Source organism: Molossus molossus, unplaced genomic scaffold, assembly GCF_014108415.1.
Source record: "Molossus molossus isolate mMolMol1 unplaced genomic scaffold, mMolMol1.p scaffold_m16_p_8, whole genome shotgun sequence".
Lineage (NCBI taxonomy): Eukaryota > Metazoa > Chordata > Mammalia > Chiroptera > Molossidae > Molossus > Molossus molossus.
In genome coordinates this window covers 86,621,467-86,634,214 of record NW_023425402.1, presented here as the reverse complement: position 1 = coordinate 86,634,214, position 12,748 = coordinate 86,621,467, and the positions used below count along the sequence as shown (strand labels likewise).

The 12,748-nt window shown below is 45.1% G+C and overlaps 1 protein-coding gene across 3 annotated transcripts in view; it reads left to right on the top strand.

Moving 5' to 3' along the window:
• Window positions 1–12,292, top strand: part of SGK1 (serum/glucocorticoid regulated kinase 1) — a 101,497-nt gene extending 89,205 nt beyond the window's left edge. The window contains exons 1-12 of one of the 3 annotated variants that reach the window (XM_036248711.1): window positions 5,510–5,948; window positions 6,993–7,068; window positions 7,493–7,568; window positions 7,971–8,075; window positions 8,183–8,266; window positions 8,386–8,517; window positions 8,753–8,865; window positions 9,217–9,340; window positions 9,756–9,851; window positions 10,321–10,476; window positions 10,583–10,672; window positions 11,087–12,292. In XM_036248711.1, coding sequence (XP_036104604.1) covers window positions 5,831–5,948; window positions 6,993–7,068; window positions 7,493–7,568; window positions 7,971–8,075; window positions 8,183–8,266; window positions 8,386–8,517; window positions 8,753–8,865; window positions 9,217–9,340; window positions 9,756–9,851; window positions 10,321–10,476; window positions 10,583–10,672; window positions 11,087–11,254 — 1,338 coding nt within the window. In that variant the 5' untranslated portion in view covers window positions 5,510–5,830 and the 3' untranslated portion in view covers window positions 11,255–12,292. Of the gene's footprint in view, window positions 1–5,509; window positions 5,949–6,712; window positions 6,851–6,992; window positions 7,069–7,492; window positions 7,569–7,970; window positions 8,076–8,182; window positions 8,267–8,385; window positions 8,518–8,752; window positions 8,866–9,216; window positions 9,341–9,755; window positions 9,852–10,320; window positions 10,477–10,582; window positions 10,673–11,086 lie in introns of those variants that run through there. The other 2 variants (XM_036248712.1, XM_036248710.1) reach the window with 2 other exon arrangements.
• Window positions 12,293–12,748: the final 456 nt, after the last annotated feature.

Sequence of the window (12,748 nt, the reverse complement as noted above, 5' to 3'; positions counted from 1 at the left end):
TCCCTCCCACTCCATCTGAACAAAAAATGGAAAAATGTCCTCAGGTGAGGATAAAAATGAATGAATGAATGAATAAATAAATAAATAAATAAATAAATAAATAAATAAATAAAATGCCTCACAATAAATAAATGCTTAGCACTAAAGTTATGTTGATAATGTATAAGTCTTTCAGTAAGGTCATCGTCCTCTTGTGTTTAGAAAGTTTTGGATAATGTTGAATTTTGATTTAAAAATTTTTTCCACTTGCTCTTATGTTACTTTTCATATTTAGAGAAAGCTCCCTGGATGTTATTTTCCAGGTCAAGCCTGAGAGCCACATGTAAAGCTGTCAAACACGTGTGACTCCTTGACCTTCGTACTGTGCTCTAGCTGACAGTTATTATTATTATTCACTGTTCATTGGATTATGTTCCATCAAACATTATAATGTTCCAAAGATGGAGATAGGGCAAGTTTTCAGCCTGTCACAGCTCCACTGATTTATTGCTAGATTCCCGTTCCTCCTATGTCAAGAGCAGCCCCTGGCCTCCCTTCTTTAATTTATGTTCTGATTGAATTTAAAAATTTACTGCAAACCATGCCCCTATTGCCCCTGTCCACTTGCCCATGGCCTGACTTTCTAGAAGGAATGGGTACAGACCATTGGTGTTTTTACTGTGAAGATGGTTATCCCTGTGCTAGACCCTAGCCATGCTGTCTAAACTTTTCATTCGTCTTCCAACTTTCAGCACTCCCTCACATGCCTGTGTATGTAAATTTGTTCATTTTTTAACGAGATAGGAAGAGTTAAAAAAGCAAATATTCTCAATAGAAAAAGTATAGTTGAGTTATCTATCACATTTTGTATTGAATTAACTCTCCAAACCACATTGGAATGTGTCACTTTAAAAGTCTTGGTGGAGGGATTTTCCTTGGTGCTTTTAGTTTGACACTAGAGCTCCATCTAACCTTGCAGGCAATTCCCCACCTGCCGGTCACCCTGTGAGCTCATGTTTCCCACTGCATCTCCTGCATCTAGTCCAGTGTCTGGTGCATAGCTCTAGAAGAATCTGTTGATGAATGGATGAATGAACTCCAACCATGACTAGAGCTGCCAAGGCTTAGAGGTGCCTGAGCAGTCTAATAATCCGTAGTCCTTTGGATGGATATATTTTTAAGACATTAATTCCATATTTATTGGGGGAGGAGGGAGAATGGAGCAGTGTGAGAGAGAAACAGATTTGTGCCAGCTAAGATTTTTTTCAATTATACTTGAAAGTGCTGTTTTCTGATTTCACCAGTAGTGACCACATACATTTCGCTTGTGTAAAGTCTGAGTAGAGAGAATGTTGCCAAATTTTTCCAGAGCTGCTACACAGCCCCTTAGCGTTTGGTACTCAGACTATTGCTTCTACTTAGAACAACTTTCCTCTTTTGTACCCAGCTGAGCTTTCCAGGATCAGCCCAAACGTCATTTCTTTGTGCAGACTTTCCTCACCAATTCCGTGCCTGCTTCAACCCAGTAGAAAAATCCTCCGTTCTACTCTGGCTGGCTCAGACTTCTGTGTTAACACTCATAGTGTCTCATTAGAATGAGAGCTTCTGTGAAGTCGGGTAACTGGATTACTCATATTTGTGTCCCTTGATCTGAATATTTGTACTTAATAAGTACTTATTAAATGCTTCCATGAGTGGACGGAAGGGAGACAGGGAGAGAAGGAGGGAGGGGAGTGGGGAGGAAAGAAGGATATGGTCCACATCTCTCATGGACACTAGCGGAGAGCAGGGCTCTGAGGCAGTTGGCTTTAGTGGGGAAGAAAGTGGGAGGCAACAGTTCAGAGTATGGGGGGACCAGCTAGTGCCGTGGGTGGGACGTAGGAGAAACATAGGAGTCACTAAAGTGACAAAGAAGGGGTACAGGAAGAAGGTAAATTTGGTCCTAAAGGCAAGTTTTGCTAGTTAACAATTTTGCCTATCATTTGCACAACTCATAAAAAAAAATTGCTAATCTTTAATAGTTAAAAATGCCATTAGGTGAAACAATGTACATGATGTAACAAAACCCTTTCCAGGGTTCTTATGTGTATAGTCTTGTTTATTCAAAATCATCATTTTGGGAAAAATAAGTCCTACGGATAGAAAGCATGTAGTTTTGTGGGTTTAAATAACTCTTAATGCTATTATTCTAGATAACATGTTCTTCTCTTAGTTACCATATCACATACTTATCTCCTTTATGCATGTCAATTTTGACAATTATGATTACAGAAGGTAATAATCACTAACCTGTGTTCTATAAATAGACATTTATTTAATTACCACTGCTAGTTACTTATCTATAATAGCTGTCCTAAATAAATTCATCTGTCAATCATTCTCTGATGAATACTGTAAAAAAGATACACGCTTGGAGGCAACCTTCAACAAAAATGAGTCCTTTTAGTTGTTTTCTAGGGTGACCACTGTGTTTTCCGGTATTTCTATGTGCGTTCTATGAAGCTCCAGGAAAATAATTCTATAACCATCAACTGATAAACCAATAAGTATAAGAACCTAAACTGTGTACAGGATTATTCTAGAATGTATGGCACTTTGAGCCATACAAAACAACTATATAACCTGTTACCAATGGGAGATTGAGTTCAGGGAACGAAAACCAATCCAGCTGACACATTTAAGTAGTCCAAATGGGGATATAGTTAAGTCCTTATAAAAATATTTTTCAAAATATTTTCTCTAATATATTGAGAAATGCCAGTCATTTGTTTTCTGGGCCTTTAAAATAAATGGAAAGGTCATATCTTAACAAAAGTTTCAGGTTTCCATTTTTATAGCCCATCGCTAAGAAAAAAAAAATTAAGTAGAAGAGCTACAATGATTTCTGATGTATTAAAGTACATACATGAGAAGATGTGTGTGAATCATTTTCATTTGAGAGTTGTGACTGCCGTCTGCCCAGTGTGAGGCCTGAATGCGAGAGGACTGGCTTGGGGCAGTGGGCAGGTAATTAGCCTATCTCGTATCGAGTCATCTGTATTTTCCATGACTGCACCAGGTGTTGTAAAGAAAATTTCTGGGACTGATTAAACCTCAGGAGAGAATGCAGTTCGGAGTGGTTCTCCCAGAGAACACGATCGCCCTCTAGGCTGCATTTACTAGCAGAGTTTTGTGATGAAACCCTGGCCACTTCCCACCAGGGAGTCAGAGGGAAGGGGCCAGATTCCTCCTGATAGGAGGACTTTCTGGACCAAAGAAAGAAGCTGGCGACAGGAAGGAAGAAACAGATCAAGCACTTGAATAGCGGCCACAGCGCAGCTTAAAACCTGTGCAGACTTAACAGGCGCGCGTCGCACGCAGTTCCCCGCCTGCCTCCCCCTAACTCCGTACGCCCGCCGCCCGTGTGTCACCTTCCTGTTCGGAAGTCTTAGTAGGTTGCTGGGACAGAACAGGGGGCGCCTGCTCCACCCATCAGGTATCCGGTTGGAAGAAAAGCCAGTCTCAACAACTTGAGTTTCCCTGTTAAATGATAAGTTTAGCAGAACATTCGTCTCCAACTGCTGAACATTAGGGTGTAGGGGAGGGAACACATCAGACGTCCCTTTTCTGTTCCAACCACAAATCATATGGTGGTGCCTCTTCTTTATTCCACTTAGAGCCCTCTAACTTAAATTCCATGTTCTTCCTGGAATGCATGCTGGAGCGGCAGGGCTTCTTTGAGAAAATGAACCCTATGCATGTGTTTTGATTTTTCTGTACTGATTTGTGATAATAATCAGTCAAGGTACATTTTTGTGTGTGTGTCTTGCTGAGGGTGTAATAAACCCAGGACGCTGAGGACTGTAATTTTCTGAGTGATGTTGCAACCGAAGGAATAAATGGCCCAGTGTTGAACTTTGCAGCCTGCTCCCTTCCTGTATGTAAATTGCCTTTATATAAAGTGAGGTTGATAACACAACAGGGACAGGCGCCTCTGACTCCTCGGGCTCCCCTGTCAGCTCAGCCTCCAGCTTTATCAGGCACATAGCAGGAGGCTATTCCAGCCCTAACTGAGCTCTATCTACCTCCAGTCTCCAGAAGGTAACCTCCAATCTTCATATCCTAGGCGACCTGAAGAATGAAAGAGGAGGCTATAAAATCCCCTTTGAAAGGTTCGTCTGCTTTTATTACTACAATTTGGATGAATTGGATAAAACAAAGATGCTTCCGAGGAGGATTTGGGATTACTTGGCATGGGAAGGCACAGGAGGTGGGACTTGGGGGGGAGGGGTCTCTGAAGGAAGGTTTCTTAATTTAATATTTTAAAATCAAGCAAGCAAAATCTTTGCACAGGCTGCTGTTCCTAGGAAGTCTTTGCAAAATTTGCTAACTCGAAGGGAGAAGGAATGGTGTGGGAGCAGGGCTGGGCCGAGCGAGGCTAATCGAAGTAGTACACTGGGGCATTAGCAATAACAAATCATACTATATGAAGAATCCATGCAAGAGTAAGCAGAAGTGGGCCAGTGACTGTGGTTTGGAGTTTCCTAAACCTTACTTTAGGTTGAAGCATCAATTACAGGCAATAGTAAGTGCTTTTTTTAGGAGTGGTTGCTGAGCCAAATATTTCTCAGCCAGTCTCCAGGAGAAAGGATGTGTGTACCCTTCTTACCAGTGAGGCTGTGGTAGCTGAACAAACCAAGAAGCAGTTGAGGCCACGGATCATATCAGGGCAAATGAGGTGGTTGTGTCTGCAGAGTAAATCCGTGCCCAGGACCAAAGAAAACTTGCTTCAATGCTATTCTTGTTTTGACAGCTGGTATTTCGGAGTGTCAGACCCAGCAGGCTACTCTGAAATGGCAGGGCCCTTGGCAGCAAGGGGTCATGGCGGGGCAGCCACCGCAGAAAGCACCAGGGAGCACCAGGTACCAGGCCCTGCAAATCTTAGTAATTTGCAGCCTTTGCTCCTGGCCCAGTGGTAGTACTGGCGGCGTCCCAGCCAACTCTGGCGCGACTCCTCGCGCCGGCGGTCAGACTGCAGGTCCCAGGTATCTCCCAGTGGTGGGGTTACAGGAAGTCACTGCGCCGCCGCTCTGCAGAGCTTCCCTCTCTGCTTTCTGGAGCCCTGGCTCCGGGCTAATCTTTCAGGAGCTAACGGTTCAGTTTATCTGGGACTTGAGAGAAAGAGCCAGGTGGTAAAACCGTAAGCCTCCTGGGCTAGCCCTTGCAATAGACCAGGGGGGGAGAAAGGAAGAACGGGACAGACTAAGGGACTTTAAGATTTCGTAATGTGACCTGGCCGAGTTCTCAGGTGGCAGGGCGGAAGAGAGAATCGGGAGAAGGCGATGCCCCAGAGTGCAGATCCCGCGCCGCCGTCGCTGCCCGGGGTCATGCCAGGTCGGTCCCCAGCGCGGAGCCACCGCTGCCCTAACTTGCCACTTCCTCACGTGTTCTGGGCATGGCGGGGATCAAGAATGCAAGGGGGAAAATTACATGCGGAAAGGACAGAATGTTCTCAGAGATTACTTTAGGGAAAAAAAAGTGAAATGCAGATTGTATTTTTTTCCCGAAGTGCAGAGACGAATTTTATTTCCGCCCCCTCCCCTACACATTCCTGACCTCTCCCTCCCCCTTCCCTCTTTCTTTCCTTCCTTCCTCCTCTTCCAAGTTCTGGGATTTTTCAGCCTTGCTTGGCTTTGGCCAAAAGCACAAAAAAGGCGTTTTCGGAAGCGGCTCGGCCGTGCACAAGGGCCGTTTGTTTGTTTTGGGACTGGGGCAGGAAATATTGCCCGGCCTGAGTCACGGCGGCTCCTTCAAGGAAACGTCAGTGTTCTCCTGTCGCCCTCGCCGGCTGCGCGCCCGGCTGCCGCTTTCCATGGGGGAGATGCAGGGCGCGCTGGCCAGGGCCCGTCTGGAGTCCCTGCTCCGGCCCCGCCACAAAAAGAGGGCCGAGGCGCAGAAACGGAGCGAGTCCTTCCTGCTGACCGGACTGGGTAAGCGCCGCGGCCGGCACGCGGGACTTGTGTCACTCCCCACTAGTTGCTCCGCTCCAGCGAGAGGGGCTGGGTGTTCGTGGTGTTGAGACTGGAGGGGTGAGGGCAGGGGATGGGCACGGCGGAGCGAGGAGACTGGCGGGGCGCCCTGGCCGCGAGCTGACCCCGCAGATAGGGGCGCGGGGTGCCCTCCCCCGGCGCAGCCTCCCTGTGCGGGACAGAGCACCGGGCTGGTGGCGCGCGGCCGCCGGGCGAGGGCAGCTGAGGCTGCCCGGTGAAGTGGGGGAGAGGGTCGGGCCAGGGCCGGAGTGCCTCGAAGTCAGGGTCTGATGGCCAGAGCGAGCACAGAGCCGCCCGGCGGCCGCGCACGGGGCGGAAAGCACCCAGGGGCTGCGACTGTGATTTCCTCGCCCAGCGGAATAAATGAGAAGGGTGGAAAATTACCCCGGGCTCTCACCCCCTCTGCACGCCCACGCCTGCGGTTTCCCTCTCTCGGGCCCTGGAGCGAAAAAAGTTGTTAACCGCCCCGCGCCGGGCCCTCCCCCGGCGCTCCCCGCACCCGGCGCCCCCCACACCCGAGCGGGCTCGCCCTCCAGCCGGGGCGGAACCGCCTGCCGCCGGCCGCCGAGCAGCCCGCCGAGCCGCGCGGCCGCTGGGGGCGGGGCCTGGCAGTGCGAGTTCCCCTTTGTCACGCGGGCCCCGCCCCCGCGGCGGCGCAGCGCTTATAAGGCGCGCGGCGCGGCCAGAGCGAGCTGTCGGTGAAGCCGGGGTCTCGTCGTCACCCTCTCCGCGCTGTCTCTGTGCTTTCTGTGCTCTCTTTGGGGCGATGACTGTGAAAACTGAGGCTGCTAGGGGCACCCTCACTTACTCCAGAATGAGGGGAATGGTAGCGATTCTGATCGGTGAGTGCAGGAATAAGACCGGATTTATATTCTAGGACGTGCCAAGTGGAAATTTTTTGAAGATTCTGCATCAGATTAGTGCGTGTGGCGTCGGAAGTTACAAAGCCAATCTAAACATTCTTTTCTCCTCTCTAATTCACAGCTTTCATGAAACAGAGGAGGATGGGCCTGAACGACTTTATTCAGAAGATTGCCAATAACTCCTATGCATGCAAACAGTAAGTTGTGGGAATCGGGGGGAAATAAAAATTAGCATAGTTTCAGGTCACTGGCAGTAAAGACATTCTCATAAGTGTGTTGATCAGGAAGCCGAAGGCTTCCCCGGGGATGGGGATCCCTTTTCAATTTCCAATTTACTTAAAACATTTTAAGCACTTCAATTTGCAGATTTGGCTTGTTATGAAGCTGTAAGATAAAATTTCCATCTTTGCCTAATTCACCGTGTTTCCATGAACAACCCTCATCTCCTTATTTAACTGGGTTTATTATTTTCTTTGGCTAATTTCTTTGAGTAATTTTTTGGGTGTTTTTAGTTGAAACATTGAGTGCTCCGAGAATAGTTGAGCCAGAAATTCACTATTTGTGTTGGTGTGCCCCCTTGTGGCGAGTTAGGAGGTTCTAAATTGTTCCTTTTCTTTGCAGCCCTGAAGTTCAGTCCATTTTGAAAATCTCCCAGCCTCAGGAGCCTGAGCTTATGAATGCCAACCCTTCTCCTCCAGTAAGTATTCTCTATTTGTACTGCGTCTACGTAGGAATCTTGTCAGTGAATCAGTACTCCTACATTGATTAATTAAAATGGCATTTCTAGAAATTAGTAGCAAGGCAGGAATGCCTCTTTAATTCATGCATAACAAGTGACGTAGCACTTAAGTATTGAGTCAGTGTAGTATTTTAAAAGGCATATTTCGTAAAAGATTTATGTTTATATTAGCATTGTGTATAATTTCTATATTCTAATTTGAGATACATGCATGGATAAAAAGTAGTTTTGAATATTTTTAGATGTGTAGTGACTTGCCTCAGTCATTTGCAGATGTAATACCTTTGATAGTGCCTACACTTTATTATTGATTCCTTCCTTTGAAACCAAGATAATAAAAGAAAACAATTTATTTTTCAGCCAAGTCCTTCTCAGCAAATCAACCTTGGCCCATCATCCAATCCTCATGCTAAACCATCTGACTTCCACTTCTTGAAAGTGATCGGGAAGGGCAGTTTTGGAAAGGTACTTTCAAATCTGAAGACCTCCTTATCTATAGCCTTTGATGCACTTATTATTTTACCTTCTCCCTGGCTGCAGATAGCAAAATGATTTTTTAATTGAAATTTCAGGTTCTTCTGGCAAGACACAAAGCAGAAGAAGCATTCTACGCAGTCAAAGTTTTACAAAAGAAAGCGATCCTGAAAAAGAAGGAGGTATGAGTTGTGTGCTTGATGGATTGGGGTTGGAGACAGACTTTCATTGAATAGTTTCACCTTGGAATTTTCGGTGCCACGTTGAAATTTGCCACTAAATCTTAATGTTCTTTTCCTAGGAAAAGCATATTATGTCGGAGCGGAATGTTCTCCTGAAGAACGTGAAGCACCCTTTCCTGGTGGGCCTTCACTTCTCCTTCCAGACTGCTGACAAACTGTACTTCGTCCTCGACTACATTAACGGTGGAGAGGTGAGCGGAGGGAAGATGAGCTGATTTGTCTGTGCACCGGGGGTTTTAAAAGATAGTTAGGGGGGAAAAGTTACCAGAATTAGCATTTCCTTTAACCTGCCAGGTTTCAAATAGTTAATAGACTATTTAGGGCCACTTCCTGCAATTGTTCTCTTTAGCTATATATGTCCAGACTAATTAAATGCATTGTTATCAGGCTTTGGCAACGCAGACTAACTTTGTTCTGTCTCCACAGTTGTTCTACCATCTCCAGAGGGAGCGCTGCTTCCTGGAACCGCGGGCCCGTTTCTATGCTGCTGAAATAGCCAGTGCCTTGGGTTACCTGCACTCTCTGAACATCGTTTATAGGTGAGCTGAGGAGCTCTTAAGGCAACCTTCTTGGGTATAAAGGAGACACAGAAGCCCTAGCCTTTGAAGGGCCTTTAAAAAAAAATGTGTGTTTATGTACAACTCGTTCACCTAAAACCAGATCCCCTAGCATGGAGCTGCCTTGACTCCATGCCACCAGGGAACTAGCCAACTAGGATTGGACCTAACTCAGAATAGATTAGCAGAACAAGGGCTCCCTTTTTTATTCATGATACAACTGCAGTGAATGTGAAATGCTTCTAATACCCCTTAGCAATTCTCTTTACAGAGGATTTCTTATGAAGTGAAATTAACTTGTACAACTACTTTTCTGTTCATTTTTTCTTACAGAGACTTAAAACCAGAGAATATTCTGCTGGATTGCCAGGGACACATTGTCCTTACTGACTTTGGGCTCTGCAAGGAGAACATTGAACACAATGGCACAACATCCACCTTCTGTGGCACACCTGAGGTAGGAGCATGCTTGATTTGGTGCCTGGTAAACCCTCTCCTTCCCAGAGAGATAAGTGCAATAATGCTTTTAACTACAGAAAGAGGCAACTGTTCGCTGAGATTTCTTAGTTCAAATCATTGCAAGTAAAATACACCTGCTATTTGATGCAGCATGAGATATTCCAAGTCTTGTGTTGCTTTAGTTAAAACTAGCTGTTTGCAAGATCCACATCAAAAAAGATTTCTAAGTCCCCAAGTAAGATACTGTTGGGTAGCCAGTCAACCTCGAAGTCCAGTAGTTTTATCAGGAAGTCATCTAAAGAAGCATATTCTCCGAGTGGATCCAGGGTCTCAGCTCTTACAAAGTGCATGCCTGCCTTGGGATTGCCTGGTTTCACTGGCTCTAAACTCTCTTCTTCTGGTCTGTCTTTCAGTATCTCGCACCCGAGGTGCTTCATAAGCAGCCTTATGACAGGACTGTGGACTGGTGGTGCCTGGGGGCCGTCTTATATGAGATGCTCTATGGCCTGGTGAGTAGCACATCGAGAATCATGGAATGTTGTCCTGATTTGAATAATGTTCCCTAGAATATACTCTTCTTAAAATCCAGACTCTTTTGGGCACACGGACCCCATTATAGACCTGGTCACTGTGTCTTGCCTTTTATCAGTAAGCTTATCAAATGCTAATAAAAGGCATATTGGTTATTTTGTAAGCGTTTTAGGGTAAACTCTTACCTAGTAGAGTTATCTTTTGTGAATTCACATCTTACTAGATATGGCCACACTTAACCTATGTGAGAGTGAAAAACGGCTTTATTGGCATCTACCCCCTGAAATGAGTTGCCAAAGAGATACTTAAAAATCCAACCCTATCAAGGAAAAGACAGTGTCAAATCCAACTTAATATTTTGCAGCTTAAATCTTTTTTCAATATTGATAATGTGTGCTGTACAGAACTTCCAGTTAATTATTAAGTGATTTTTCTGTCTTCTTTCAGCCTCCTTTTTATAGCCGAAACACAGCGGAGATGTACGACAACATTCTGAACAAGCCCCTCCAGCTGAAGCCAAATATCACAAATTCTGCGAGACACCTCCTGGAGGGCCTCCTGCAGAAGGACAGGACAAAGAGGCTGGGTGCCAAGGATGACTTTGTGAGTGATTGTTTCTGTTCCCCCGGTTGTCTGGGAGCTGCACTAGACCTCACCGCCCTACTGGAAGTCTGCCTGTCTAAATTAACGTTGTGTTTCTTCTCAACAGATGGAGATTAAGAATCATGTCTTCTTCTCCGTAATTAACTGGGATGATCTCATTAATAAGAAGATTACTCCCCCTTTTAACCCAAATGTGGTGAGTATCTTTCTCTCTCCTAAGTATGGGGTGGCCCAGAGGGCATTTCTTTAAGTCAGATGTGGTGGTGGTGGTGATGGTGGTGGAGAGGGGAGGGCTCTCAGAGAATAAATTGACAGATATTTTACTCATGGACTATGATTTTACCTAGAGAAAAAGTAGAATTTGTGTCCCAACAAAGCTCACCTACTTTTTCAATACATTTATCTATTAAAGTACTAAAAGACAAAAAGGGAACATTCTCCTCATTTAAACCTCTGGGTTTTGTGCTTGAAATGGATAATGATTGTGGAAGTTTCCATACTGTGCCCGAAAGACTTGAGCACCAGAATTTAAAGCCTAAATGAGGATTTCCCAGCCCTGCATCCAATGTGAATTCTTGATGCTGAATGTGGTTTCTCCTTCCTGCTACAGAGCGGACCCAGCGACCTGCGGCACTTTGACCCCGAGTTTACTGAAGAGCCGGTCCCCAACTCCATCGGCAGGTCCCCCGACAGCATCCTCCTCACAGCCAGTGTCAAGGAAGCCGCCGAGGCCTTCCTGGGCTTTTCCTATGCACCTCCTGTGGACTCTTTCCTCTGAACAGTCGGGTTGGTTCCGAAGGACTGTGTGTGTTTCAGTGTTTTCGTTAGCCTTTTGGCGGGGCTGCCAGCTGACAGGACATCTTAAAAGAGAATTTGCACATCTCCGGGAGCTTGCACATCTTGGCAGTCTTATTGCACACTGTTTGCTGGAAGCTTTTCGAAGAGCACATCCTCCTCTCAGTGAGCTCATGAGGTTTTCACTTTTATTCTTCCTTCCAACGTGGTGCTATCTCTGAAATGCGCACGAGAGGGCTGCCTCGCACAGAGGCAGCAGTCACACTAGAAGAAGGACGCTGTTCTAAGAAGGACCTCCTGAGGTCGATCGGGGCCGTGATAACGAATCTTATGAAATGTGCCTTTTCTGATGAGATCGTGTTAGCTCCAAAGCTTTTCCTGTTGCAGTGTTTCAGTTCTTTCCTTTCCCTGTGGATTACTGTGCGAGCAGTGGTCTGAGTGTGGTGTGCCTACTCGCGGATGGCTTTGGTTATCAGCGTCAATGTGACACTTGCAGGACACTACAACGTGGGACATTGTTTGTTTCTTCCATATTTGGAAGATAAATTTATGTGCAGACTGTTTTTTTTGTTGTTTTTTTTTTTGTAAGATATAGTCAATAACTAAAATTTATTGAAATGGTCTTGCAATGACTTGTATCCAGATGCTTAAAGAAAGCATTGCTGCTACAAATATTTCTATTTTTAGAAAGGGTTTTTATGGACCAATGCCCCAGTTGTCGGTCAAGCCTGGTGTTTTCATTGTTTAAAACGTCACCTGAAAATGGGCATTATTTATGGGGTTGTTGTTTTTTTTTTTGCATTCCAGATAATTGTATGTATTGTATAAAGTCTGTACATTGGGTTATAACACTAGTATATTTAAACTTACAGGCTTATTTGTAATGTAAACCACCATTTTAATGTACTGTAATTAACATGGTTATAATATGTATAATTCTTCCCCCCTTCCCACCACACAACTTTTTTTGTGTGCGTGATAAACCAGTTTTGGTTTGCAATAAAACCTTGAAAAATATTTACATAAATTGTGTCATGTGTGTTCTTTTGTATATTTTGGTTCAGGGCTGGGGGGGCAATAATGGGTCCTTTTAAAATCTAGAACAAGGAGATGCTGTTGTAGTTGCAGTAGTTTGCTTCCAATAGCAGCTTCTGACTCCAGGGGAGTATAGGGTGGTCTTAAATCCAATTTATATTCCAGGTCTTCTTAGCATTTTATGAAGTCAGTTATTCATAAATCCATCCAAACAAATCCTTTGCAATTTACGGGTCTCACAAGGTCAGCCATGATGTAATGTTCCCTATATTTATTGCCTGTCCTGTGACGTTGACTGCTGTTTGTCTGGACATTTAGCTTGTCTGAAGTAACAGGTAATTCCTTCAACAAATATTTGAACGCCTACTCTGAGCCAAGCTCTGTTCTTAGTGCTGGGGATATAGCAATGAGCAGAGCAGACCCATCACTGCACTGATAGAAA